Consider the following 26,716-nt stretch of genomic DNA (forward strand, 5'->3'; position numbering starts at 1 on the left):
AGCATTGTAACTGCCATCCTAGATACATCCTCGTCAACTACCAGTATCTTATGATTAGGTTTTTGACAGCCATTGAGGTCAACTACCTTCACCCCTGCTAACTCGTTTGTGAAATCACGAATGTTATATATTGGGTAATGGTGTGGTATGGTACATGCATTCAGCCTGTGAAAATCTCCACATGGCCTGCATGACCTATCTTTTTTTTCTTCACCACACTTACAGGTGATGCCCATGGGCTATCTAATCTATGTATCACACCTACCATCAGTAATTCCTCAAATTCTGCTCTCGCTGGTATTAAATCGTCAGGTGCTAAACTGTGAGGCTGTTGATAAACTGGTTGACTAAGTATGCTGTAAATGTAATGCATGGTCTTGTGAATCACTTTGGGCTTGCTTATCACATTGTTGGTCTTTTCGACATGTGACACTGCTCTGTATTTATGTTTGTCTGTGAGGTAATTGTCTTGCCCCAATATATCAGTTACGATCTTGTAATTTCTTTTGAAGTGTGTGTTATTTATGTCTTTTATGATTTTCATGTGATAAAGAAAAACTGCACATAATATTGTTTCTGAAACCTCCGTCAGAATGAAAGCCCAGCAGCTGCTTTGGTCAAACTCTAAATCCACTTTAACTTGCACATCCATTGAGTAATTATATCCAATTTATTTGCTGGTGTTAATTGCTTTAATGTGATGTTGTTTGTGTCCTTATAGTCTGCAAAAGGTGGTACAGTGACATCTGAATCCACTAGGTAACAGGAGTTTGATTTAATATCCTCGACATACAACCTTCTGGAAGCAGTAAGAATTTTTTGCACGTTTTATTACACAAATCCAGATTTTGACTAGTGCCTAGCCATTATCAATGCACTACTTTTTAAACTCTATGCACGTCAGTTCCCTGTTGTTTGGGCATCAGTCACAGTTATTTGAATACTCAAGATGACCGATTACTGCGCTCTATCATTTATAAAGAAAATTTTTGACATTACTTGCCCTTATGTAGTCCACATTGGCCCCACCTCTCTTTTGTAGGTGCTATTCTCAAATGTCGCAGCCCACCGTGCCTACTGCTGGCTGCTGCAGCAGTTTGGATACATGCATGGCTTTGAACATCTCCAAGCTCCCCCCCTGCGGGATTGGCGGTAAAAATAGGCCCGCGGTATTCCTGCCTGTTGTAAGAGGCGTCTAAAAGGAGCCTCAAACGTTTTGGCGTTTTTGTGGTGGTCCCCTGTTGGGGTTGACCTCCATATCTCAAAATTCTTCCTAAGAGTGAGCCGATTGGGGAAGGGCGCCTTACTTGGTGCATTGTGTCCATCGTGCACTGAGACCTTTCGCCAGCTTATTTATTGTTGCATTGCAGTCCCGTCCGCTCTCCATCTCTTGGGTATGGATATGTTCCTGCGTGCATTTTCCGCCACTGCAATGTGCAGTGCCGCTTTCTGCACTGACAACGAACATGGACAACTTGTTACCTAATATCCAGCACGGTAGCCAGTCCGTTGTGGTGGGGCCGCCATGTACCCTGTTGGTTGTAGCCCCCTGACAAAACAGGGATTGCTCTGCTGAGGCCTGCGGCATTAACTCCCCATGTATGCCAAGGAGTAGATGCCTATCTCCCTGGGGCATCAGGACTCCCAGCAATGGCCATCCTGCCAGGTGGCCATTGCTGTGGCTGGGTGGTGCCCGTGGGGAGGGCCCTTGGTCGGAGTGGGTGGCATCAGGCAGGGCAGATGACCTGCAATGAAGCGTGGTACATCTTCTCTCGCTGGTGGCCAACCGCCAGCAGTCTCCAAGCGTTCTCGGGCTCAATTTAATGCTCAGAAATACAATCCCAAAATGTTCCCCTCCCTGGCCACACCATGGGAGGAGCGTAAGTCTCAGGATGGCAGTGATAGTTATTCGCCCCGGTTCCTAGTTTGTACAAGAGCTGATGGGGAGTCATTCATGTCCACAAAGCCTCAGCTCTTCGTAGAGCATTTAGAGGACAAGTTTGGGGAGGTGGAGGGTTTGTCCAGAATGCGCTCTGGGTCAGTCTTGATAAAAATGGCATCCTCTGCCCAGTCATGATGGTTACTTGCTTGTGACAAGTTGGGGGATGTTCCCGTTACCATCACACCCCATAAGAGTTTAAATATGGTCCAGGGTATTATTTTCCATAGGGACCTACTTTTGCAGTCTGATGACGAACTGCGAGCCAATTTAGAGCGTTGAAGTGTTCATTTCGTCCGGCGCGTTCATCGGAGTCCAGAGGATTGTCAGGTTGCTACCGGTGGCGTCATCTTGGCCTGCGAGGGTGATACATTACCGGAGAAGGTCAATGTGATGGTCTACCGATGTGATGTCAAGCCCTATATCCCTCCCCCGATGCGGTGCTTTAAGTGCTGGAAGTTCGACCATATGTCTTCCCGCTGTACTTCCAGCCTCACATGTCGAGATTGCAGACGCCCATCACATCCCAATACTCCATGTGCCCTGCCTCCCATCTGTGTCAACTGTGGAGAGCATCATTCACCTTGCTCGCCAGACTGCAGGATCTTACAGAAAGAGCGAAAAATCATGGAATATAAGACCCTGGACCGATTGACCTATACTGAGGCTAAGAGGAAATATGACCGACTACATCCTGTACGAATGACATCTTCATACGCCGTTGCTACAACAACCGTGCTAGCCCCATCAGTTCAGCGAATTCCAGCCAGATTGCCGAGCCGTACAACTCCATATGCCCCCTTGCCTGTAGGGGGCACTACCCACCCCGTTGGTCTTGTGCCGTCTACCTCGGGAGCAACACCCCCCCACCCATCGGGGACGTCTGTCCCCGCTTCTAAGCCGGAGAAGCGTCCAACTTCTTTGGCTGCTCTCACTCGCAAGAGGTCCCTTGGGTCCCTCCCTTTCCAGGTTTCCACAAGCAGGAAGGATGATGCCCGAAAGTCGCATAAGTGCCCGCAAGCAGCTGGTCGTAGGGCTTCGCGATCCTCCTCCATCCCGGAGACTGAATCGGTGAGGCCTTCCAGCCAGTGAAATCCAAGGAGCAGCGAGAGAAGTCCAAGAAAAAGACCTCTAAGGCCAAGGAACATGCGGTGCCACCCACCTCACCGCAACCTTCGAGCTCTGTGTCTATGGTCGGCCAACCCCTGTCACACTCTGTGTGATTATAATTCCTTTTGTCTGGTGCGTTTTCTTCTGTGTGGGTGTTTAAAAATTTTTTGGAAAAAGGGACCGATGGCCATAGCAGTCTGGTCCCTTCAATCCCACAAATCAACCAACCAATATCTCCAAGCTCTATCCCCAGAATACTGGTTGTACCAACACTTTTATTCTTGTTGACAGCCATGGTTTGCCTCATCACTCTTTCTGTAATTCTTGAATGCTATTCTCATTTTTCAACAGTTGTGATACCTACAGTTGTAACGATGTCACTTGCTGTGTGAGCTCTAGCAGTCATTTAGTGACATCTGTTTGTTGAATTTTCTGTATTCATGCCACCACTTGTGATGTACCTCCCTCTGTAATTATTTCCATGCATGTTGCACATGGACTGTCCAACTCAGTATGGATGTCATCGTTCCTGCAGGTTACATCCACTACTTTTACCATGCCTGACAACTGAGCCTGGCTGGTTCATGTGTCGCATCTGGCAACTCAACTTTGTTGATGATCCCTCAAAGATGACTCTGATATTCTGAAGGTGTCCTATTACCTATATGCTCCTCCATGAGCACTTCCCACATGTGTTGACTCAGTGGTTTGCGCAGTCTGCTCATTGAGAAGTTTTTTGATGTTGTATATGGTCATTCTGTTGGAGGTTGGAGTGTCACCTCCTTTCCCATTGCTGCTGCTCTGGCATCAAGCACATTTACTGCCATTGTGAACTTCGTGTGTCTGTAAATGATCTCATTCTAGGTGAAAATTTGTTTGATGATCACGAACAAGAGTTATGGTTTTTCTGATATAAACTGTAGTGTCCATACTTTCAATTGTTACCTGTTTTTCATTGTACTACTGTTGTCTTCTGATGTGTGCATGCTTGTCATTGGAGTAGTTTGTCTCCCTAACTCAAGTTGCTTCTTGGGGACTTCTTGGAGGCTTGCTAATTGTATCTTCTTGATCTTCCAAAAGCCTCTGGATTCGCTAATCTTGATCGCCTATGCACACTACTTCTTGTTTACCATTAGTTTTCAGGATCACCGCTTTAGACTATGCAGCTCTTGTATTAACTTAACTACAGATAAAACTTCAGGTTATCAAACTCTAATAAAGTTGCAAAGACAAGTGAAGTCAAGCATAAAAAATGGAACACTCTCCATCAAGAAAACAAAGAATAAACATATTATGGCTTGACATTTGCCGTTAAGTAACCACCAATGTCCACTGTATGCTTCCACTACGTTGCTGGTGGTCCTTAAAAAGGGAGACAACAAAAAAAGGAAGAATTTAATCCTAATATCAAAAAGGTATACTTCTAATGATAGAAACAAAAAGTGAGAAAACAAACTCAGGGGATTACTACAAAATATTTGGTAGATAACTACAAACATATGACCCTCTGACATTAATGTTAAAGGATAATAATAATAATAATAATAATAAAATAAATTTTACCAGACAATAGATAACACACACATTAAAATAGACAATCCACCAAACATAACAGACATGGAACACTTCTGGAGCAACATATGGTCAAACCCGGTACAACATAACAGACATGCATGGTGGATACAAGCAGAAACAGACACATACAAGATAATACCACAAATGCCTGAAGTGATAATTTTGCAACATGAAGTCACCCGAGCAATTAATTCTACGCACAACTGGAAAGCACCTGGAAATGATAAAATAGCAAATTTCTGGCTAAAGAAGTTCACCTCAATACATTCACATCTAACTAAATTATTTAACAATTACATTGCAGACCCATACACATTCCCTGATACACTTATACATGGAATAGCTTATCTGAAACCTAAAGATCCAGCAGACACAGCAAACCCAGCAAAATATCGCTCCATAACATGCCTACCAACAATATACAAAATATTAACTTCAGTCATTACACAGAAATTAATGACACATACAACACAGAACAAAATTATAAATGAAGAACAAAAAGGCTGTTGCAAAGGAGCACGAGGATGTAAAGAGCAACTGATAATAGATACAGAGGTGACATATCAAGCTAAAACTAAACAAAGGTTGCTGCACTACGCATACATTGATTACCAAAAAGCTTTTGATAGTGTACCCCACTCATTGTTACTACAAATATTGGAAATATACAAAGTAGATCCTAAATTGATACAGTTCCTAAACATAGTAATGAAAAATTGGAAAGCCACACTTAATATCCAAAAAATTCAAATAGTGTCACATCACAGCCAATACAGATTAAGTGTGGAATATACCAAGGAGACTCATTAAGTCCTTTCTGGTTCAGCCTTGCTCTGAACCCACTATCCAACATGCTAAATAATACTAATTATGGATACAATATTACTGGAACATACCAACACAAAATCACACATTTGCTATACATGGATGATCTAAAACTACTGGCAGCAACAAATCAACAACTCAACCAATTACTAAAGATAACAGAAGTATTCAGCAATGATATAAATATGGCTTTTGGAACAGACAAGTGTAAGAAAAATAGCATAGTCAAGGGAAAACACACTAAACAAGAAGATTACATATTGGATAACCACAGCGACTGCATAGAAGCAATGGAAAAAACAGATGCCTATAAATATCTAGGATACAGACGAAAAATAGGAATAGATAATACAAATATTAAAGAAGAAATAAAAGAAAAATATAGACCAAGACTAACAAAAATACTGAAAACAGAATTGACAAAAGAAACAAGACAAAAGCTATAAATACTTATGCTATACCAATATTGACCTACTCATTTGGAGTAGTAAAATGGAGTAACACAGACCTAGAAGCACTCAGTATACTTATACGATCACAATGCCACAAATATAGAATACATCACATACATTCAGCAACAGAAAGATTCACATTAAGCAGGAAGGAAGGAGGAAGAGGATTTATCGACATAAAAAACCTACATTATGGACAGGTAGACAATTTAATAAAATTCTTTATAGAACGAGCAGAATCTAGCAAAATACACAAAGCAATCACTCATATAAATACATCGGCTACACCGTTGCAATTTCATAACCAATTCTACAACCCTTTAGATCACATAACATCAACAGATACGAAGAAAGTAAATTGGAAAAAGAAAACACTACATGGCAAGCACCCTTATCATCTAACGCAGCCACACATTGATCAAGACGCATCCAACACATGGCTAACAAAAGGCAATATATACAGTGAGATGGAAGGATTCATGATTGCAACACAGGATCAAACAGTAAACACCAGATATTACAGCAAGCATATTATTAAAGATCCCAATACCACAACAGATAAATGCAGACTTTGCAAACAAATAGAAACAGTAGATCACACCACAAGCGGATGTACAATACTAGCAAATACAGAATACCCCAGAAGACATGACAATGTACAAAAAATAATACATCAACAACTTGCCATGCAACATAAACTAATAAAACAACACGTTCCCACATACAAGTATGCACCACAAAATGTACTGGAGAATGATGAATACAAATTATACTGGAACAGAACCATTATAACAGATAAAACACCACCACATAACAAACCTGACATCATACTCGCCAATAAAAAGAAGAAATTAACACAACTAATCGAAATATCCATACCCAATTCAACAAATATACAGAAGAAAACAGGAGAAAAAATTGAAAAATACATCCAACTGGCTGAGGAAGTCAAAGACATGTGGCATCAGGATAAAGTTGACATTATACCAATTATACGATCAACTACAGGAGTCATACCACACAATATCCACCAGTACATCAACGCAATACAGCTACATCCAAACTTATATATACAACTACAGAAACCTGTAATTATTGATACATGTTCAATTACCTGAAAGTTCCTAAATGCAATGTAACATATACCGTACAGTTAAAAGGAAGTCACGCTTGATTAAGGTTCGTGTCACTTTCCATTTTTAACCAGATATAACGTCTGAGGGAGGGGGAATAATAATAATATTGTGACCCATAGCAGTGGGTGAAAATAAAGAAATATCAGCAGAAATAGTTAACAAATTACTAAATTGTGAAATTCCCTCAGAACTGCTTCAAATAAACACAGATACACCTGCAGGTAATATAAACACACCCAAAATCCATGAAGTTTACGAAGCTTTGAAAGAGCTCAACACAAGGGGAGAAAATCAGACGAGATAATCACTTTGAAATTAATAGAAGACAAAAACAGCATGTCATAACCTTGGTATACATAAAAAAAGCTTAAGATTGTATCCACAAATCTTCAGCGATATAGATACTGATGAATTTCAGACTCCATCCCAAATTAATGAAAATGATAAAATTGACTCTAACAAACATTAAATCTGAAGTAAAGTTCAGAGAGAAATATCTGAGTCATTTCCAAGTTAAATGGGGTTAAGACAAGGAGATTGTTTATTGCTATTACTCTTCCACTGTGGTGTGGAGTACATGATGCGGGAATGGAACAAGGAAAGTCCTTAAAACATGAGAAATGGAATCAAAAAAAGTTAAATAAACTTAAATTGCTTGGGATTCACAAATGGCTTAGTATTATTACCTAATAACATTCAAGAAACCAGAAAGCAAATAACAAGCCTACAAAATATAGCACAGAAAGTAGAACTGTAGATATCATTCGAAAAGATTGAAATAATGCTAGCAGATGACACTAGTAATCAACCACATAACAGAAAAGTAAAAGTAGTGAAACAGCTTAAATATGTAGGAGAAGTTATAACAATCAAGTTGGATGAGAAACTAGCACGGCAAGAAAGAACTAATAAAATGATGAAACACCTAAAATTAACAGTGTGTACATACAATAAAAATGTTTATCTATCAAGATTGAATTAAAACATTACAAGATGATGGCCCAACCAGAGGTGACACATGGAAGTGAAGGTATTTTCATGGTAACTTAGAGAGTTATAGTAAATTATAGAGAAGTTTTGGAACATGAAGCAACAAGTAGGATTGATAAAGGAAATCTGGGAGGATATAAAAAAGGTAGGATTAACCCTGGACAATTTGCAAAACAGAATAAAATATATAAAGAAACTGAAAAATAAAAAAATAAGATTTAAACCAAAAATAGGCAGATGAAGGAAAAAGGGTATTTAAATATGAGGAACAACAAAAAAGATCGCAAGGTGTGCAAAGGTACTGCACAACTCGGAAAGAAAACTTATTGAAGGTGACTAGGAAATGATAGGCTGAAGTGGTCCAATGAAGCTGTAAAAGCAGCAGCAGGAGGAGGAGGAGGAGGAGGAGGAGAAGAGGCATAGAAATCTGGAAGTTAACATATTTTACATTTTTTCATGCACTCATCGTGCCCTGTATGACAATATGCTGGCGCAACTGCTCACTAAAGCAACAAATACTCATTACATAAAATAAAGTAATTAGAATTGTATGTGGAGTTCAGAAATGTACATTTTGCAGGCATCTGTTTTAACAGTTGGAAATATTAACCACAACCTCACAGTACATTTATTTGCTCATGACGTTTGTCGCTAATAATTCGTTGCAGTGTGAGAGTAATACAATGCCAGGAGGATAACTGAACTACACTTCCCACTAATGACTCTAATTACGGCAAAGAAAGGAGTGGTGTACTTGGTTTATTACTTGGAAATATTATTTAAGAACTTCAAGACAGCAGAAATATTTTAAAATGTAGATTAAAGGTGTTTCTTCTTAACTACTACTTCTGTACCATTGAGGAAATGTTGAATAAAAATAATATCTCCCTTGTTGTTGTTGTTGTTGTTGTTGTTGTTGTGGTCTTCAGTCCTGAAACTGGTTTGATGCAGCTCTCCATGCTACTCTATCCTGTGCAAGCTGCTTCATTTCCGAGTACCTACTGCAACCGACATCCTTCTGAATCTGCTTAGTGTATTCATCTCTTGGTCTCCCCCTACGATTTTTACCCTCCACGCTGCCCTCCAATACTAAATTGGTGATCCCTTGATGCCTCAGAACATGTCCTACCAACCGATCCCTTCTTCTGGTCAAGTTGTGCCACAAACTTCTCTTCTCCCCAATCCTATTCAATACCTCTTCGTTAGTTACGTGATCTACCCACCTTATCTTCAGCATTCTCCTGTAGCACAACATTTCAAAACCTTCTATTCTCTTCTTATCCAAACTATTTACCATCCATGTTTCACTTCCATACATGGCTACCCTCCATACAAATACTTTCAGAAACGACTTCCTGACACTTAAATCTATGCTCGATGTTAACAAATTTCTCTTCTTCAGAAACGCTTTCCTTGCCATTGCCAGTCTACATTTTATATCCTCTCCACTTCGACCATCATCAGTTATTTTGCTCCCCAAATAGCAAAACTCGTTTACTACTTTGTCTCATTTCCTAATCTAATTCCCTCAACATCACCCGACTTAATTCGACTACATTCCATTATCCTCGTTTTGCTTTTGTTGATGTTCATCTTATATCCTCCCTTCAAGACACCATCCATTCCGTTCAACTGCTCTTCCAAGTCCTTTGCTGTCTGTGACAGAATTACAATATCATCGGTGAACCTCAACGTTTTTATTTCTTCTCCATGGATTTTAATACCTACTCCGAATTTTTCTTCTGTTTCCTTTACTGCTTGCTCAATATACAGATTGAATAACATCGGGGAGAGGCTACAACCCTGTCTCACTCACTTCCCAACCACTGCTTCCCTTTCATGTCCCTCGACTCTTATAACTGCCATCTGGTTTCTGTACGAATTGTAAATAGCCTTTCGCTCCCTGTATTTTATCCGTGCCACCTTCAGAATTTGAAAGAGAGTATTCCAGTCAACATTGTCAAAAGCTTTCTCTAAGTCTACAAATGATAGAAACGTAGGTTTGCCTTTCCTTAATCTTTCTTCTAAGATAAGTCGTAAGGTCAGTATTGCCTCACGTGTTCCAGTATTTCTACGGAATCCAAACTGATCTTCCCCGAGGTCGGCTTCTACTAGTTTTTCCATTCGTCTGTAAAGAATTCGTGTTAGTATTTTGCAGCTGTGGCTTATTAAACTGATTGTTCGGTAATTTTCACATCTGTCAACACCTGCATTCTTTGGGATTGGAATTATTATATTCTTCTTGAAGTCTGAGGGTATTTCACCTGTTTCATACATCTTGCTCACCAGATGGTAGAGTTTTGTCAGGACTGGCTCTCCCAAGGCCGTCAGTAGTTCCAGTGGAATGTTGTCTACTCCGGGGGCCTTGTTTCAACTCAGGTCTTTCAGTGCTCTGTCAAACTCTTCACGCAGTATCTTATCTCCCATTTCATCTTCATCTACATCTTCTTCCATTTCCATAATATTGTCCTCAAGTACATCGCCCTTGTATAAACCCTCTATATACTCCTTCCACCTTTCTGCCTTCCCTTCTTTACCTAGAACTGGGTTGCCATCTGAGCTCCTGATATTCATACAAGTGGTTCTCTTATCTCCAAAGGTCTCTTTAATTTTCCTGTAGGCAGTATCTATGTTACCCCTAGTGAGACAAGCCTCTACATCCTTACATTTGTCCTCTAGCCATCCCTGCTTACCCACTTTGCACTTCCTGTCGATCTCATTTTTGAGACGTTTGTATTCCTTTTTGCCTGCTTCATTTACTGCATTTTTATATTTCCTCCTTTCATCAATTAAATTCAATATTTCTTCTGTTACCCAAGGATTTCTACTAGCCCTCGTCTTTTTACCTACTTGATCCTCTGCTGCCTTCACTACTTCATCCCTCAAAGCTACCCATTCTTCTTCTACTGTATTTCTTTCCCCCATTCCTGTAAATTGTTCCTTTATGCTCTCCCTGAAACTCTGTACAACCTCTGGTTCTTTCAGTTTATCCAGGTCCCATCTCCTTAAATTCCCACATTTTTGCATTTTCTTCAGTTTTAATTTACAGGTCATAACCAATAGATTGTGGTCAGAGTCCACATCTGCCCCTGGAAATGTCTTACAATTTAAAACCTGATTCCTAAATCTCTGTCTTACCATTATATAATCCATCTGATACCTTTTAGTATCTCCAGGGTTCTTCCATGTATAAAACCTTCTTTCATGATTCTCGAACCAAGTGTTGGCTGTGATTAAGTTGTGCTCTGTGCAAAATTCTACCAGGCGGCTTCCTCTTTCATTTCTTAGCCCCAATCCATATTCACCTACTACGTTTCCTTCTCTCCCTTTTCCTACACTCGAATTCCAGTCACCCATGACTATTAAATTTTCGTCTCCCTTCACTATCTGAATAATTTCTTTTATTTCATCATACATTTCTTCAATTTCTTCGTCATCTGCAGAGCTAGTTGGCATATAAACTTGTACTACTGTAGTAGACGTGGGCTTCGTATCTATCTTGGCCACAATAATGCGTTCATTACGCTGTTTGTAGTAGCTTACCCGCATTCCTATTTTCCTATTCATTATTAAACCTACTCCTGCATTACCCCTATTTGATTTTGTATTTATAACCCTGTAGTCACCTGACCAGAAGTCTTGTTCCTCCTGCCACCGAACTTCACTAATTCCCACTATATCTAACTTTAACCTATCCATTTCCCTTTTTAAATTTTCTAACCTACCTGCCCGATTAAGGGATCTGACATTCCACGCTCCGATCCGTAGAACGCCAGTTTTCTTTCTCCTGATAACGACATCCTCTTGAGTAGTCCCCGCCCGGAGATCCGAATGGGGGACTATTTTACCTCCGGAATATTTTACCCAAGAGGACGCCATCATCATTTAATCATATAGTAAAGCTGCATGCCCTCGGGAAAAATTACGGCCGTAGTTTCCCCTTGTTTTCAGCCGTTCGCAGTACCAGCACAGCAAGGCCGTTTTGTCCAAACTTGTAAATGGTCAGCATGTTGCCATATGTTGATGTTTGTATCTGTATTATTTATGTATGTGTATGTGTGTGCAACTATATACAAATTGTCTCTGCAATTTTGTGTCCAACACATTTTACATTTATTGTGAATATGGTCTACCGATTATGAAACTAAGTACAAAGGCATTTTCAAACAGTAAAAGTACTAGATTTTTATATATTTTTAGAAAAAGTGTGTTTGAAAAAAATTGTGAGGATATTGTTGATACACTTGTGGACTATTTTCCCCATAATCTCCATTCTGTTCTGTGTACGTTGTGAGCCATGGCACCTGCTCATCCATTAAAAATTTAATTCCACTCATGTGCCTTCAGGGAGGTGAAAAAATGATCTGAGTCCAAGAGTGCCTTAGTGGCTACAACTGTGTGAGGACAGGCATTGTTGTGGAGCAAGCACACTCCTCTCGTCAGTATTCCCCTCCTATTGTTTTGAATGTTCCTTTTGAATTTTTTTTATGGTCTCTTATTATTGTTGCACATCAATGGTCTCCCTCTGAGGCAGAAATTCAACCAAAATAATCTGTTTTCGGTCCCAAAACAGTGAACCTTTAATTTTTTGCTCGAAATTGTGGTTTTGAATTTTTTGGCAAATGGGGAATTGGTGTGAAGCCACTGTGACAACTGTCTTTTTGTCTCAGGCCTGTAATGAGGCACCTACTTTTCATCTCCAGTCATAATAGAGCTCAGTAAATCTTCACCATCCAATTCAAGTTGCACAAGAAACTCACAGGCATTACAGACCTGATTTTTCTTGTACTGCTCTGATAGCTATTTCAGGACTCATCATGGACACCGTTTTAGGTATCTCAGCATTACTGTGAGTGTCTCATATAAGAAATTTCTGGAGACTTATGGAAACATCTCAGAAATTCCATCCACTATCATTCAGCAGCCTCCATGAACAGTTTCCTCAATTTCTTTGCACCAACTCGTCAGTCAGAAGGGAAGATCTTCCACTCCTCTGTTCGTTATGAACATTTGTTTGCCTTCACTAAACTCCCCATATCACTTAAACACACTCATTCTGTTTGTAACACCTTTAACATAAACCACACTGATTTGCGAAAAAATTAAAATAGGTGTTATTCCTTCCCTGAGTAAGAAGTGGGGCACAACACATGGCGAAATTTCTTGCCGGAATCTTTCAACAACCAGACATTACAATGTGAGCTTACAGACTACTGTATTCCTGTGATGTTTGCTCAAGTCAGGGGACCCTCTGCCACTCAGCACTACCAACCCTTAAAAAACACATGCATGCTCACATACAGCCTGTTATGGTCAGAATACACTTACTTTCTGAACATGCCTTGTAACTATCAAGCTACTAAATTGGCATACAGGAGTTGTTTTGTGGCGGTTCAACATGATATATAAGGAAGGCTAACCAAAACTTTTAATGTTTCACAGAGGCACTGCCAAAGTCTATCCGAAATGCCAAGGTGGGGTGGAATGGTGGGGAGTGTGACTGCAAGCTACTCAAGTACATTGTCTAATTCAATATCTCATGAATGAAATTTCATTGTTTAAAAATCTGTAATCAAAGTGACAAGTTACGAACATTAAGACATTTTTAATTTTCTCTGCCCAAAAATCTCTACTGTGGAGATTATTCTTGCTGTGTTTGGGATTGTGCAATGTAATATGAAGTGCAAGCTGTTTTGGAATGCATGGAGTACTTGTAGGTTCTAAGTCTATATTCATTAAGGAGTACTATCTCTGTGTTACTTTAAGAATGTGTTTTAACTTGGGTAATCTTTTTGAAAGTCTTATGGTAGAGGAACTGGCAAGATGGAAAGCAGCCTTGTGTCAAAAAGCAACAGAACTTCAGGAGGGCCTCAAACGAATGTTAGAAGAGAGACCAACAGTGAGGGATTCTCTTCTTAGAGCATACACGTAAGTTGTATGGTTATTTATTACCTCACTAATTTTTACATTGTATTGATGTAATGATAACAGCTCGAAATACTCTTACTAGTAAATTAATGGTGGTGTTCATGAATGTGACAGATTATTCTGCAGGTTGTCAGCACAACTACATTATGCAGTTACCAACAGAGTGAGGGTTGCAGGTACACATCCTGTAAGTTCTTCATAATTTACTTTGGGACAATGCTGGCATTTTATTCTACCACTAGGATGATCTGCAGAGATTTTGTACCCACATGACTTGTACCTCATCTGCCAAATGCCTGTAATTGGCCATCTTCTCGGCTACAACTGAGAATTTTTTGACTGTAGTGAACATGTTGGTGTAGTCTGTATTCCAAAGACTGATGCACCTCTCCATGCTACTCTATCCTGCGCAAGCCTCATCATGTCTGAATAACTACTGCAACTGACATCCTCTTGAATGTGCTTTCTGTGTTCATCTGTTGGTGTCCCTCCTTAATTTTGATCCCCCACACTTCCATCCAGTACTAAGATAGTGATCCCTTGATGTTTCTGAATGTGTCCTATCAACCAACTCCTTCTTTTAGTCGAGTTGTGCATCAAATTTATTTTCTGCTTAATTCTGTTCTGTACCTCCGTATTAGTTATGCAATCGACCCATCTAATCTTCAGTATTTTGCTGTAGCATCACACATCAAAAGCTTCTATTCTCTTTTTATCTGAACTGTTATTTGTAATGAACCTACACACTCTTAAATGCGGGCTGAGGGATTTTACCTGCACACCTTTCATTGGCAGTCAGCAGCCTTTTATCTCCAGATGTGCAACCCACTCATTTTCAAAGCCCATTATGTCATAGAGATTTTGGTTTTTCTGTCTTGAGTGGCACCATATGTCATCAGCAAGTAGTTACTTTCCATGTCGCTTGCTGTAAAAAGCACACCCAGATATGAGAGTAAATGCCCCTTAAAACTGATAGTTATATTGTTTGAAAGTACTTTAAACTTGCTTCTTGCATTTATCCAATATGTTACTCTGCCATTTTTTAATGCACTCTGAGATAAAAAACTTAATTTATCACAAATGAATTAGCTGAATGGGATGTAAATTGGTAGATGTGATGTACATGTCTTGTGACAGCCAGAGCGAGAGCACCAGCAGCAGCGAGTACTGTTTGTATAAAGCGTTTATTTTGCATTTTGTTTACGACCTTCCACTAAGGAAGGGATTCTATTTGTGTTTATCTGCTCTGCATAGTAACTAACAGTTCTTGATAAAACTTTACGTAGTTTTCGTGTTAGATTTCTTAGTGTTTTCTTGATCGTTTAGAACAGAAAGCGCCCTAAAACCGTCTTTTGTTTGTTTCGCTGCCGTTAGCCACTAGTCACTTGAATCAGCAGTTGTCTTGTGACAGCCAGAGCGAGAGCACCAGCAGCAGCGAGTGCTGTTTGTATAAAGCGTTTATTTTGCATTTTGTTTACGACCTTCCACTAAGGAAGGGATTCTATTTGTGTTTATCTGCTCTGCATAGTAACTAACAGTTCTTGATAAAACTTTACGTAGTTTTCGTGTTAGATTTCTTAGTGTTTTCTTGATCGTTTAGAACAGAAAGCGCCCTAAAACCGTCTTTTGTTTGTTTCGCGGCCGTTAGCCACTAGTCACTTGAATCAGCAGTTGTCTTGTGACAGCCAGAGCGAGAGCACCAGCAGCAGCGAGTACTGTTTGTATAAAGCGTTTATTTCGCATTTTGTTTACGACCTTCCACTAAGGAAGGGATTCTATTTGTGTTTATCTGCTCTGCATAGTAACTAACAGTTCTTGATAAAACTTTACGTAGTTTTCGTGTTAGATTTCTTAGTGTTTTCTTGATCGTTTAGAACAGAAAGCGCCCTAAAACCGTCTTTTGTTTGTTTCGCGGCCGTTAGCCACTAGTCACTTGAATCAGCAGTTGTCTTGTGACAGCCAGAGCGAGAGCACCAGCAGCAGCGAGTACTGTTTGTATAAAGCGTTTATTTTGCATTTTGTTTACGACCTTCCACTAAGGAAGGGATTCTATTTGTGTTTATCTGCTCTGCATAGTAACTAACAGTTCTTGATAAAACTTTACGTAGTTTTCGTGTTAGATTTCTTAGTGTTTTCTTGATCGTTTGGAACAGAAAGCGCCCTAAAACCGTCGTTTGTTTGTTTCGCGGCCGTTAGCCACTAGTCACTTGAATCAGCAGTTGTCTTGTGACAGCCAGAGCGAGAGCACCAGCAGCAGCGAGTACTGTTTGTATAAAGCGTTTTTGTACTTATTTGCTGCGCTTAGCTTTTAAATAGTTTTTCTGGGAAAACCTAGCGTAGTTTTCGCGTCTCGTATTTCAGTGAGTGTTTCTTGATTATCAGAGTAGCTCATCAGAAGATTATCTTGGGAATTTGTCACCGTATAGAGTAGGGTAAACATAGTCATGTGTAGGGACTGTGGTTGTTGTGAGCGGACGCAAGGAGAATTGGCCACTCTTCGGGGGCAGGTGGAGGCTTTGTCTGTTAGGCTCATCGAGCTCGAGGCGCAGGCGTCGGCTCGTAGTGGCGTTGGGGCAACTGTGGTGAGACCTATGCCTACTTCGGTGGCCTTGGAATCACATGGAACCCCTGATGTCGCTGCGTCTTCCGGCAGTGAGCATCTTACCGGTCAGCCATCACTCCAGGGTGAATGGCCGACAGTGGTGGGCTCGCGCGTGCCTGGCCGAAAGGCGAAGGTGGGATCTGGCCGCGTGGCAGCTGCCTTACCCCTTTCCAACAGGTACGGGGTGCTTCCTAGTGGTGATGACATCGTTTCCGAGCCACCACAGGATGCCTCGCCTGTTGGGCCAGTGGCCGATTCTCCGGCAAGGTCCCGACAGTCACAGAGGGCGGGCCTATTAGTTATAGGGAGCTCCAACGTTAGGCGGGTTATGGAGCCCGTCAGGAAAATAGCGGGTAGGTCGGGGAAGAATGCCAGTGTGCACTCGGTGTGCTTGCCGGGGGGTCTCGTCCGTAATGTGGAGGAGGCCCTTCCGGCAGCTATTGAACGCACTGGGTGTGACCGGCTGCAGATAGTAGCACATGTCGGAACGAATGACGCCTGCCGCTTGGGTTCTGAGGCCATCCTTGGTTCCTTCCGGCGGCTGGCTGATTTGGTGAAGACAACCAGCATCGCACGCGGAGTGCAAGCTGAGCTTAATATCTGCAGCATAGTGCCCAGAGTCGATCGCGGTCCTCTGGTTTGGAGCCGTGTGGAGGGTCTAAACCAGAGGCTCAGACGACTCTGCGACTATAATGGTTGCAAATTCATCGACCTCCGTTATTGGGTGGAGAACTGTAGGGGCCCCCCTAGACAGGTCAGGCGTGCACTACACACCGGAAGCAGCTACTAGGGTAGCAGAGTACGTGTGGCGTGCACACAGGGGTTTTTTAGGTTAGAGGGACCCCCCCTTGGGCGAAACGATAAAATACCTGACGGCTTACCAGAGAGGACATTATCATTGTTGATAAAGAACGTCCGTCCTCAGAGACCAAAAACAGGAAAAGTTAACGTAATATTGGTAAACTGCAGGAGTATCCAGGGCAAGGTTCCTGAATTAGTATCTCTTATTGAAGGAAATAGTGCGCATATAGTATTAGGAACGGAAAGTTGGTTAAAACCGGAAGTGAACAGTAACGAAATCCTAGACACAGAATGGAATATATGCCGCAAGGATAGGATAAACGCCAATGGTGGAGGAGTATTTATAGCAGTAAAGAATTCAATAATATCCAGTGAAGTTATTAGCGAATGCGAATGTGAAATAATCTGGGTTAAGTTAAGTATCAAAGGTGGGTCAGATATGATAGTCGGATGCTTCTATAGACCACCTGCATCAGCAACCGTAGTAGTTGAGCGCCTCAGAGAGAACCTGCAGAACGTCGTGAAGAAGTTTCGTGATCATACTATTGTAATAGGGGGAGACTTCAATCTACCAGGTATAGAATGGGATAGTCACACAATCAGAACTGGAGCCAGGGACAGAGACTCTTGTGACATTATCCTGACTGCCTTGTCCGAGAATTACTTCGAGCAGATAGTTAGAGAACCAACTCGTGAAGCTAACGTTTTAGACCTCATAGCAACAAATAGACCGGAACTTTTCGACTCCGTGAATGTAGAAGAGGGTATCAGTGATCATAAGTCAGTGGTTGCATCAATGACTACAAGTGTAATAAGAAATGCCAAGAAAGGAAGGAAAATATATTTGCTTAACAAGAGTGATAGGGCACAAATCGCAGAATATCTGAGTGACCACCATCAAACGTTCATTTCTGAGGAAGAGGATGTGGAACAAAAATGGAAAAAATTCAGAAACATCGTCCAGTACGCCTTAGATAAGTTCGTACCGACTAAGGTCCAAAGCGAGGGGAAAGATCCACCGTGGTATAACAATCATGTACGAAAGGTACTACGGAAACAAAGAAAGCTTCATCATAGGTTTAAGAGTAGTCGAATCATAGCTGATAAGGAAAAGCTGAACGAAGCGAAAAAGAGCGTAAAGAGAGCAATGAGAGAAGCATTCAACGAATTCGAACATAAAACATTGGCAAACAATCTAAACAAGAACCCTAAAAAGTTTTGGTCATATGTAAAATCGGTAAGCGGATCTAAATCCCCTATTCAGTCACTCGTTGACCACGATGGCACCGAAACAGAGGACGACCGAAGAAAGGCAGAAATACTGAATTCAGTGTTCCGAAACTGTTTCACTGCGGAAAATCGTAACACGGTCCCTGACTTCAGCCGTCGCACGGACGCCAAAATGGAAAATATTGAAATAAACGATATCGGAATTGAAAAACAACTGCTATCACTTAGTAGCGGAAAAGCATCCGGACCAGACGAGATACCCTTAAGATTCTACAGTGATTATGCTAAAGAACTTGCCCCCTTTCTATCAGCAATTTATCGTAGATCGCTGGAAGAACGTAAAGTACCTAGCGACTGGAAGAAAGCGCAGGTCGTTCCCATTTTCAAGAAGGGTCATAAATCAGATGCGAATAATTATAGGCCTATTTCGCTTACGTCAATCTGTTGTAGAATAATGGAACATGTTTTGTGTTCTCGTATTATGACGTTCTTAGATAATACAAATCTCCTTCATCATAACCAACATGGATTCCGCAAACAGAGATCATGTGAAACTCAGCTCGCCCTATTTGCCCAAGAAATTCACAGTGCCGTAGACACTGGCGAGCAGATTGATGCCGTATTCCTGGACTTCAGGAAGGCATTTGATACGGTTCCGCACTTACGTTTAGTGAAAAAAATACGAGCTTACGGAATATCGGACCAGGTTTGTGATTGGATTCAGGATTTCCTAGAAGAAAGAACACAACATGTCATTCTTAACGGTTCAAAATCTGCAGATGTAGAGGTAATTTCGGGAGTACCGCAGGGAAGCATGATAGGACCTTTATTGTTTACAATATACATAAATGACTTAGTTGACAACATCGGTAGCTCCGTGAGGCTATTTGCAGATGACACGGTTGTCTACAAGAAAGTAGCAACATCAGAAGACTCGTACGTACTCCAGGAGGACCTGCAGAGGATTAATGCATGGTGCGACAGCTGGCAGCTTTCCCTAAACGTAGATAAATGTAATATAATGCGCATACATAGGGGCAGAAATCCATTCCAGTACGATTATGCCATAGGTGGTAAATCATTGGAAGCGGTAACGACCGTAAAATACTTAGGAGTTACTATCCGGAGCGATCTGAAGTGGAATGATCACATAAAACAAATAGTGGGAAAAGCAGGCGCCAGGTTGAGATTCATAGGAAGAATTCTAAGAAAATGTGACTCATCGACGAAAGAAGTAGCTTACAAAACGCTTGTTCGTCCGATTCTTGAGTATTGCTCATCAGTATGGGACCCTTACCAGGTTGGATTAATAGAAGAGATAGACATGATCCAGCGAAAAGCAGCGCAATTCGTCATGGGGACATTTAGTCAGCGCGAGAGCGTTACGGAGATGCTGAACAAGCTCCAGTGGCAGACACTTCAAGAAAGGCGTTACGCAATACGGAGAGGTTTATTATCGAAATTACGAGAGAGCACATTCCGGGAAGAGATGGGCAACATATTACTACCGCCCACATATATCTCGCGTAATGATCACAACGAAAAGATCCGAGAAATTAGAGCAAATACGGAGACTTACAAGCAGTCGTTCTTCCCACGCACAATTCGTGAATGGAACAGCGAAGGGGGGATCAGATAGTGGTACAATAAGTACCCTCCGCCACACACCGTAAGGTGGCTCGCGGAGTATAGATGTAGATGTAGATGTAGATGTACATATACTGACAAACAGATGACTTCAATTTCAGAAAAATTGGATGATTTATTCAGGAGAAAGAACTTCACAAGTTTAACAAGCCCACCTCTCTCCCATATGCAAGCAGTTATTCAGCTTGGCATTGATTGATTGAGTTGTTGGTGCCAAATTCTGTCCAATTGGCACATTAAATCATCAAAATCCTGAGATGGTTAGAGGGTCCTGCCCATAATGCTCCAAACATCCTCAATTGGGGAGAGATCTTGTGACCTTACTGCAAGCAAGCAGGCAAACAGTAGAAACTCTCGCCATGTGCAGGCGGGCAACGCTATTATGCTCAAGTGTAAGCCCAGGTTGGCTTGCTGTGAAAGGCAACAAAGTGGGGTATAGAATGTCATTGACGTACCACTTTGCTGTAAGGATGTTGCGGGTGACAACCAAAGGGGTCCTGCTATGAAGTACAATGGCAACCAAAACCATCACTCCTGTTTGTTGGACTGTATGGTGGACAACAGTCAGGTTGCTATCCCACCACAGTCTGGGGCATCTCCAGACATGTCTTCACTGGTCATCGGGGCTCAGTTCAAATCGGGGCTCGTAACTGAAGACAATTCTGTTCCAGTCAATAATATTCTATGCTGAAGAAGAGGTGCCCCAGATTGTCACTCACCATACCGCCTGACAACTAGGACTCTGGGCTGCTGTTTCTTTTCATAGCAGGACCCCTTTGCTTATCATCTGCAACACCCTTATAGCACAGCAGTTTGTCAGCGATATTCTGTGCCCGTTTTGTTGCCCTTCATGGCAAGCCATCCTGGGCTTACATTTCAGCAAGATAATGCTCACAAATACATGGTGAGAGTGTCTACTGCTTGTCTTCGTGTTTGCCAAACCCTACCTTGGCCAGCAAAGTTGCTGGATCTCTCCCCAGTTGAGAACGTTCGGAGTAATAAGAATTATTAATATATTAAGTTTCCATTGATGTATGGTAATAGCTGCTTCAGGACTTGTGTGACTTCCTTTACATATTCTGTAGTTTTTTCTGCTGGTTATTATGGGTATGATTTGCAAATATGCATCGCTGTAATGTTCATCATTAACTTGCAGTCCTCTTGTCCAAAATGTAAAACAAAGGCATGTTTGCAGTGAGAACTGCAACTTTTCTACCACTACATGTAATATGTATATAAAACACATACGTGCCTTTTATGAAAAGGTAAGTTGCTACTCACTATATAGTGGAGGTGCAGAGACACAGATAGGCACAACAAAAGACTCTCACAGTTAAACTTTTGGCCAAAAAGGCCTTTGTCAAAAATAGATCTCTCTCTCTCTCTCTCCCCCCTCCCCCCCCCCCCCCCCCCCCCCCCCCACACACACACACACAAAAGCAACTTACACACACATAACTGCAGTCTCTGGCAGCTGAAGCTACACTGCGAGCAGCAGCGTGCATGGTGGGAGTGGCAGGTGGGAGGAGGAGGCTGGGGTGGGGAGGGGGAGGGATTGTAGAGGTGGGGTTGGGGACAGTGAAGTGCTGCTGGGTAGTGTGCAGGGATGAGGTGAAGAGAGAGTAGGGCAGCTAGATGCAGTTTGGGTGTTTAGACAGAGGGCAGGCAACCTTACATCCGCAGACAGAACTGCAGACCGCCATTTAAAATCTGATCCTGGCCTTATAATTCTACCCATGGACAAAGAATCCACCACTGTTGTTTTGAATGAACTGCAAGGATTACCTGGCAGAAGAACATCAGTTGTGAGATACATCCACCTTCAAACCTTGCCACAGTTACCCCATTCCAGAAATCCAGCAGGATCTCCAGTCACTCCTGAAATCCTTAGACCCATCCCAGAACCTCCCCCAGAGTCCATCTCTCTGCTCACTCCTACCATTCCCCACACTCCTACCGTCTACATGCTTCCTAAAGTCCATAAACCCAATGACCCAGGACACCCCATTGTGGCATGTTACTGTACCCTCACTGAGAGAATCTCTGCTCTCGTGGACCAATACCTTCAACCTATTACCCAGAACCTATTCTTCTATATAAAAGATATCAACCATTTTCTCCACTGACTCTCCACAGTTCCTGTCGCTTTACTGCACGGTAAAGGAAACAAAAGAAAAATTCGGAGTAGGTATTAAAATTCATGGAGAAGAAATAAAAACTTTGAGGTTCGCCGATGACATTGTAATTCTGTCAGAGACAGCAAAGGACTTGGAAGAGCAGTTGAATGGAATGGACAGTGTCTTGAAAGGAGGATATAAGATGAACATCAACAAAAGCAAAACAAGGATAATGGAATGTAGTCTAATTAAGTCGGGTGATGCTGGGGGAATTAGATTAGGAAATGAGGCACTTAAAGTAGTAAAGGAGTTTTGCTATTTGGGGAGCAAAATAACTGATGATGGTCGAAGTAGAGAGGATATAAAATGTAGGCTGGCAATGGCAAGGAAAGCGTTTCTGAAGAAGAGAAATTTGTTAACATCCAGTATTGATTTAAGTGTCAGGAAGTCATTTCTGAAAGTATTCGTATGGAGTGTAGCCATGTATGGAAGTGAAACATGGACGATAAATAGTTTAGACAAGAAGCGAATAGAAGCTTTCGAAATGTGGTGCTACAGAAGAATGCTGAAGATTAGATGGGTAGATCACATAACTAATGAGGAAGTATTGAATAGGATTGGGGAGAAGAGAAGTTTGTGGCACAACTTGACCAGAAGAAGGGATCGGTTGGTAGGACATGTTCTAAGGCATCAAGGGATCACCAATTTAGTATTGGAGGGCAGCGTGGAGGGTAAAAATCGTAGAGGGAGACCAAGAGATGAATACACTAAGCAGATTCAGAAGGATGTAGGTTGCAGTAGGTACTGGGAGATGAAAAAGCTTGCACAGTATAGAGTAGCATGGAGAGTTGCATCAAACCAGTCTCAGGACTGAAGACCACAACAACAACAACCCTGCTCATCACTATTGATTCCACCTCCAATTACACTAACATCCATAATGCCCATGGCATTAGCGGTATTGAACACTACCTTTCCGCATGTCCGACTGATTCCAAACCAACAGCCTTCTTCCTAGCTGCCATGACCAACTATATCCTTACACACAATTACTTCTCCTTTGAAAGCATTACCTACAAACATATCTGGTGCAGAGCTATGGGCACCCACATGGTGCCATCCTATGCCAAGCTATTCATGGGCCATCTAGAGGAATCCTTCCTAAACACCCAGAATCCTAAACCCCTTATCTGGTTCAGATTTATTGATGACATCCTTGCAATTCAGATTGAGTGTGAGGACACTCTACCCACATTCCTCCAGAACCTGAACAACTTTTTCCCCATTTGCTTCACATGGTTCTACTCAGCCCAACAAGCCACCTTCCTAGATGTCGACCTCCACCTCAAAGATGGCTACATCAGTACTTCTGTCCATATCAAACCTACTAACCAACAGCGATACCTCTACTTCGACAGCTGCAGTTCATTCCATACCAAGAAGTCCCTTCCATACGGTCTAGCCACCCATGGTCGTCGCATCTGCAGTGATGAACGGTCTCTTTCGAAATATACCAAGGGTTTCACTGAAGCCTTCACAAATCGTAATTATCCTCTCAACCTTGTACAAAAATATTTCTCCCATGCTTTATAGTCTCTCACCACCTCCTAAACTCTTGCCGTCCAGCCACAGAGGAGCATTCCCATCGTAACTCAGTACCACCCAGGTCTGGAGCAGCTGAATTACGTTCTCCGCCAGGGTTTTGACTACCTCTTGTCATGCCCTGAAATGAGAAATGTCCTGTCCACTATCCTTCCCACCCCCCACTCCCTTCCCACAGATGTAGTCTCCCATCCACTGAACCTACAGAATATCCTTGTCCATTCCTACAAGACCCCTGCTCCCAACCCCTTACCTCATGGCTCATATCCCAGTAATAGACCTAGAGGCAAGGCCTGTCCCATACATCCTCCCACCACCATCTACTCCAGTCCGGTCACAAACATCACCTATCTAATAAAAGGCAGGGCTACCTGTGAAATCAGTCACGTGATCCACAAACTAAGCTGCAACCCATGTGCTGCATTCTATGTGGGTATGACAACCAAAAAGCTGTCTGTCCGCGTGAATGGCCACTGAAAAACTGTAGCCAAGAGTGGACCACCTAGTTGCTGAGCAGGCTGCCCAGCACGACAACCTTCATGTCAGTGACTTGCTTCACAGCCTGTTCCATATGGATCCTTCCCACCATCACCAGCTTTTCTGAATTGCACAGGTGGGAACTCTCCATGCAGTATGTCCTATGTTCCTGTAACCCTCCTTGCCTCAACCTTCATTAGCCATTGTTCTCATCCATCCAGCCCCTTACTTGTTCCCATTCCGGTGCTACGCTGTGTAGCACTGGAATGGGAACAGGCTAATGAAGGTTTTTACTCCTCTCCTTTCCCGCTACCCCCCCCCCCCCCCTCCCCCACCTCTCCCCTACTCTCCATCTAACCTACCGACTGCACCTAGCTGCCCTACCCTCTCTCCACTTCATCCTTGCATGCTCCGCAGCAACACTTCATTGTCCCCCCACTCCTACCCTATTATCCCTCCCCGTCCCCGTCCCCGTCCCCGGCTTGTCTTTACCCTCACCCAGTTGCCGCTCCCATCATGCACTGCTGCTGTTGCTCGCAGTGTAGCTTCAGCTGCTGGAGACTGCAGTCATGTGCGTGGCAATTGTGTGTGCCTGTGTTTTCTATTTTTGACAAAGGCCTTGTTGGCTGAAAGTTTAATTGTGAGAGTCTTTTGTTGTGCCTATTTGTGACTCAGCATCTCTGCTATATGGTGAGTAGCAGCTTTCCTTTTCATAATATTGTTACATTCCATCCTGGATTTTCCGTTGTTTGAAATATGTTTGTTTGTCAGTTATTGAATGGTCTACATTATGTCACTAGTTTGTTGCCAAAGTTTGTCCTAGACAGATAAATTTTGGGGCATAAAAATTAAGATTAAAACATGTACACATAGAACTTCCACTCTCTCTGTGCGTGTGACTTTCTACAGATTCTTATTGTTTCCATTTTTGTAGAAGATTAGCTGTACTTCGGAAAAACTTTGACCATCCTGCCAACCGCACTGAATATCTATCTTCGTCAAATATTCTGGACTTATCTGTCGCAGTTGACAGACTCAGTGAAGTGCTTCTTCAACAGTTTTTGGGCAGTTGTCCAGATCAGAGGAAAATTTATGAGCCGGACTTCACAGGGTTGGAGACTCGCACTCAAGCTGAACGCAGTGCTGAAAATGTAAGAATAATTTTGTTTCTATTTATATCTACAATCCTTTGTTTTTGTGTTTTGGAGAGGAATTTTATCAACTAATTTCTCATATTATCCTTAGAGTTTACATCTTGGCTGAAATTAGAATGTTGTACAAAACGCTTATATTTACTACAAGCACTGCTTGTACCACGATCAGATCACCACATGCAAAATTAGTCAACTCTTTTTTTCTCTTCTTAAAAGTAAAATTCAGTGGTCAGTCCTTCCTCATCGAGCTGGGCAGTTTAAATTTTGTCTGAAAGGTCAAAGAAAGAACATTCTGTTGAACGAAATTTATTGTAGCATGCATTAACCATGCAGAAATATCGATTTGAATTCAGCCAAGATGCATGTTTTGAATGTTCACATTATGAGCCCTTAATTATTTTTGAGTAACAGGTATTGAGAAATTAGTCATCTTAAAGATAATAGAGAATGGTTTTTATATTTTTAAAAGACTAGAAAATGGATTGCTGTGTGGATGACTGCTATCACCTTTGAGATAACACTGCTAACTACACCATGGGCTTACTTTAACTGAAACACAAACATTTCCACTGCCTATGATAGGTAGATTTCCAGGGGAATGCTTTGTGATAGGTAGATTTCTAGGGGAATGAATTTAATCTGTTTCGCACTTAGGTAACTCATTTATTTTTGAAACAAGATGGACCATCACTCTTTGCTTTTCACTTATTTTTCTGAGTAGGGAGAATCCAGGGTCATTTTGTAAATGATCTACAGACAGTGTCACTATCCATCAGCCAGCGATAAATGTACTCCATAATTTACAAATGAAGTTGATAACTGAAAGGACTATTAAATAATAATGGAAAATTTTGGTTTGCTTCTCAAAATGTCAAAAAATCTCAGATTTATGACCAAATATCCAACTTCTAGCTCATGTTACATAATTTACAAATGATGTGGTAGGTTATCACATTTGTCGTCTTGACACTGGTATATCTAGACACTCCAAATATCACCACTCCTGTAAGATTGACATAATATAACATCTACATCCATCAATCTTCTTCATTTCTTGTAGCGTGACTTTATCATAAACTATCCCTGTCAAAGGCTTATATCATCCTAAGCACAAGACTAAAAATATATTTT

At 41.7% G+C, this 26,716-nt stretch overlaps 1 protein-coding gene across 2 annotated transcripts in view; it reads left to right on the plus strand.

The window, feature by feature from the left end:
• The window catches only part of LOC126457898 (golgin-45), a 62,569-nt gene that overhangs the window by 32,935 nt on the left and 2,918 nt on the right, over positions 1–26,716 (plus strand). For both annotated transcript variants that reach the window (XM_050094569.1, XM_050094570.1), the window contains exons 4-5: positions 13,827–13,955; positions 25,366–25,582. In XM_050094569.1, coding sequence (XP_049950526.1) covers positions 13,827–13,955; positions 25,366–25,582 — 346 coding nt within the window. The remainder of the gene's footprint in view (positions 1–13,826; positions 13,956–25,365; positions 25,583–26,716) is intronic.

Source organism: Schistocerca serialis, chromosome 2 (assembly GCF_023864345.2).
Source record: "Schistocerca serialis cubense isolate TAMUIC-IGC-003099 chromosome 2, iqSchSeri2.2, whole genome shotgun sequence".
NCBI classification, from domain to species: Eukaryota; Metazoa; Arthropoda; class Insecta; order Orthoptera; family Acrididae; genus Schistocerca; species Schistocerca serialis.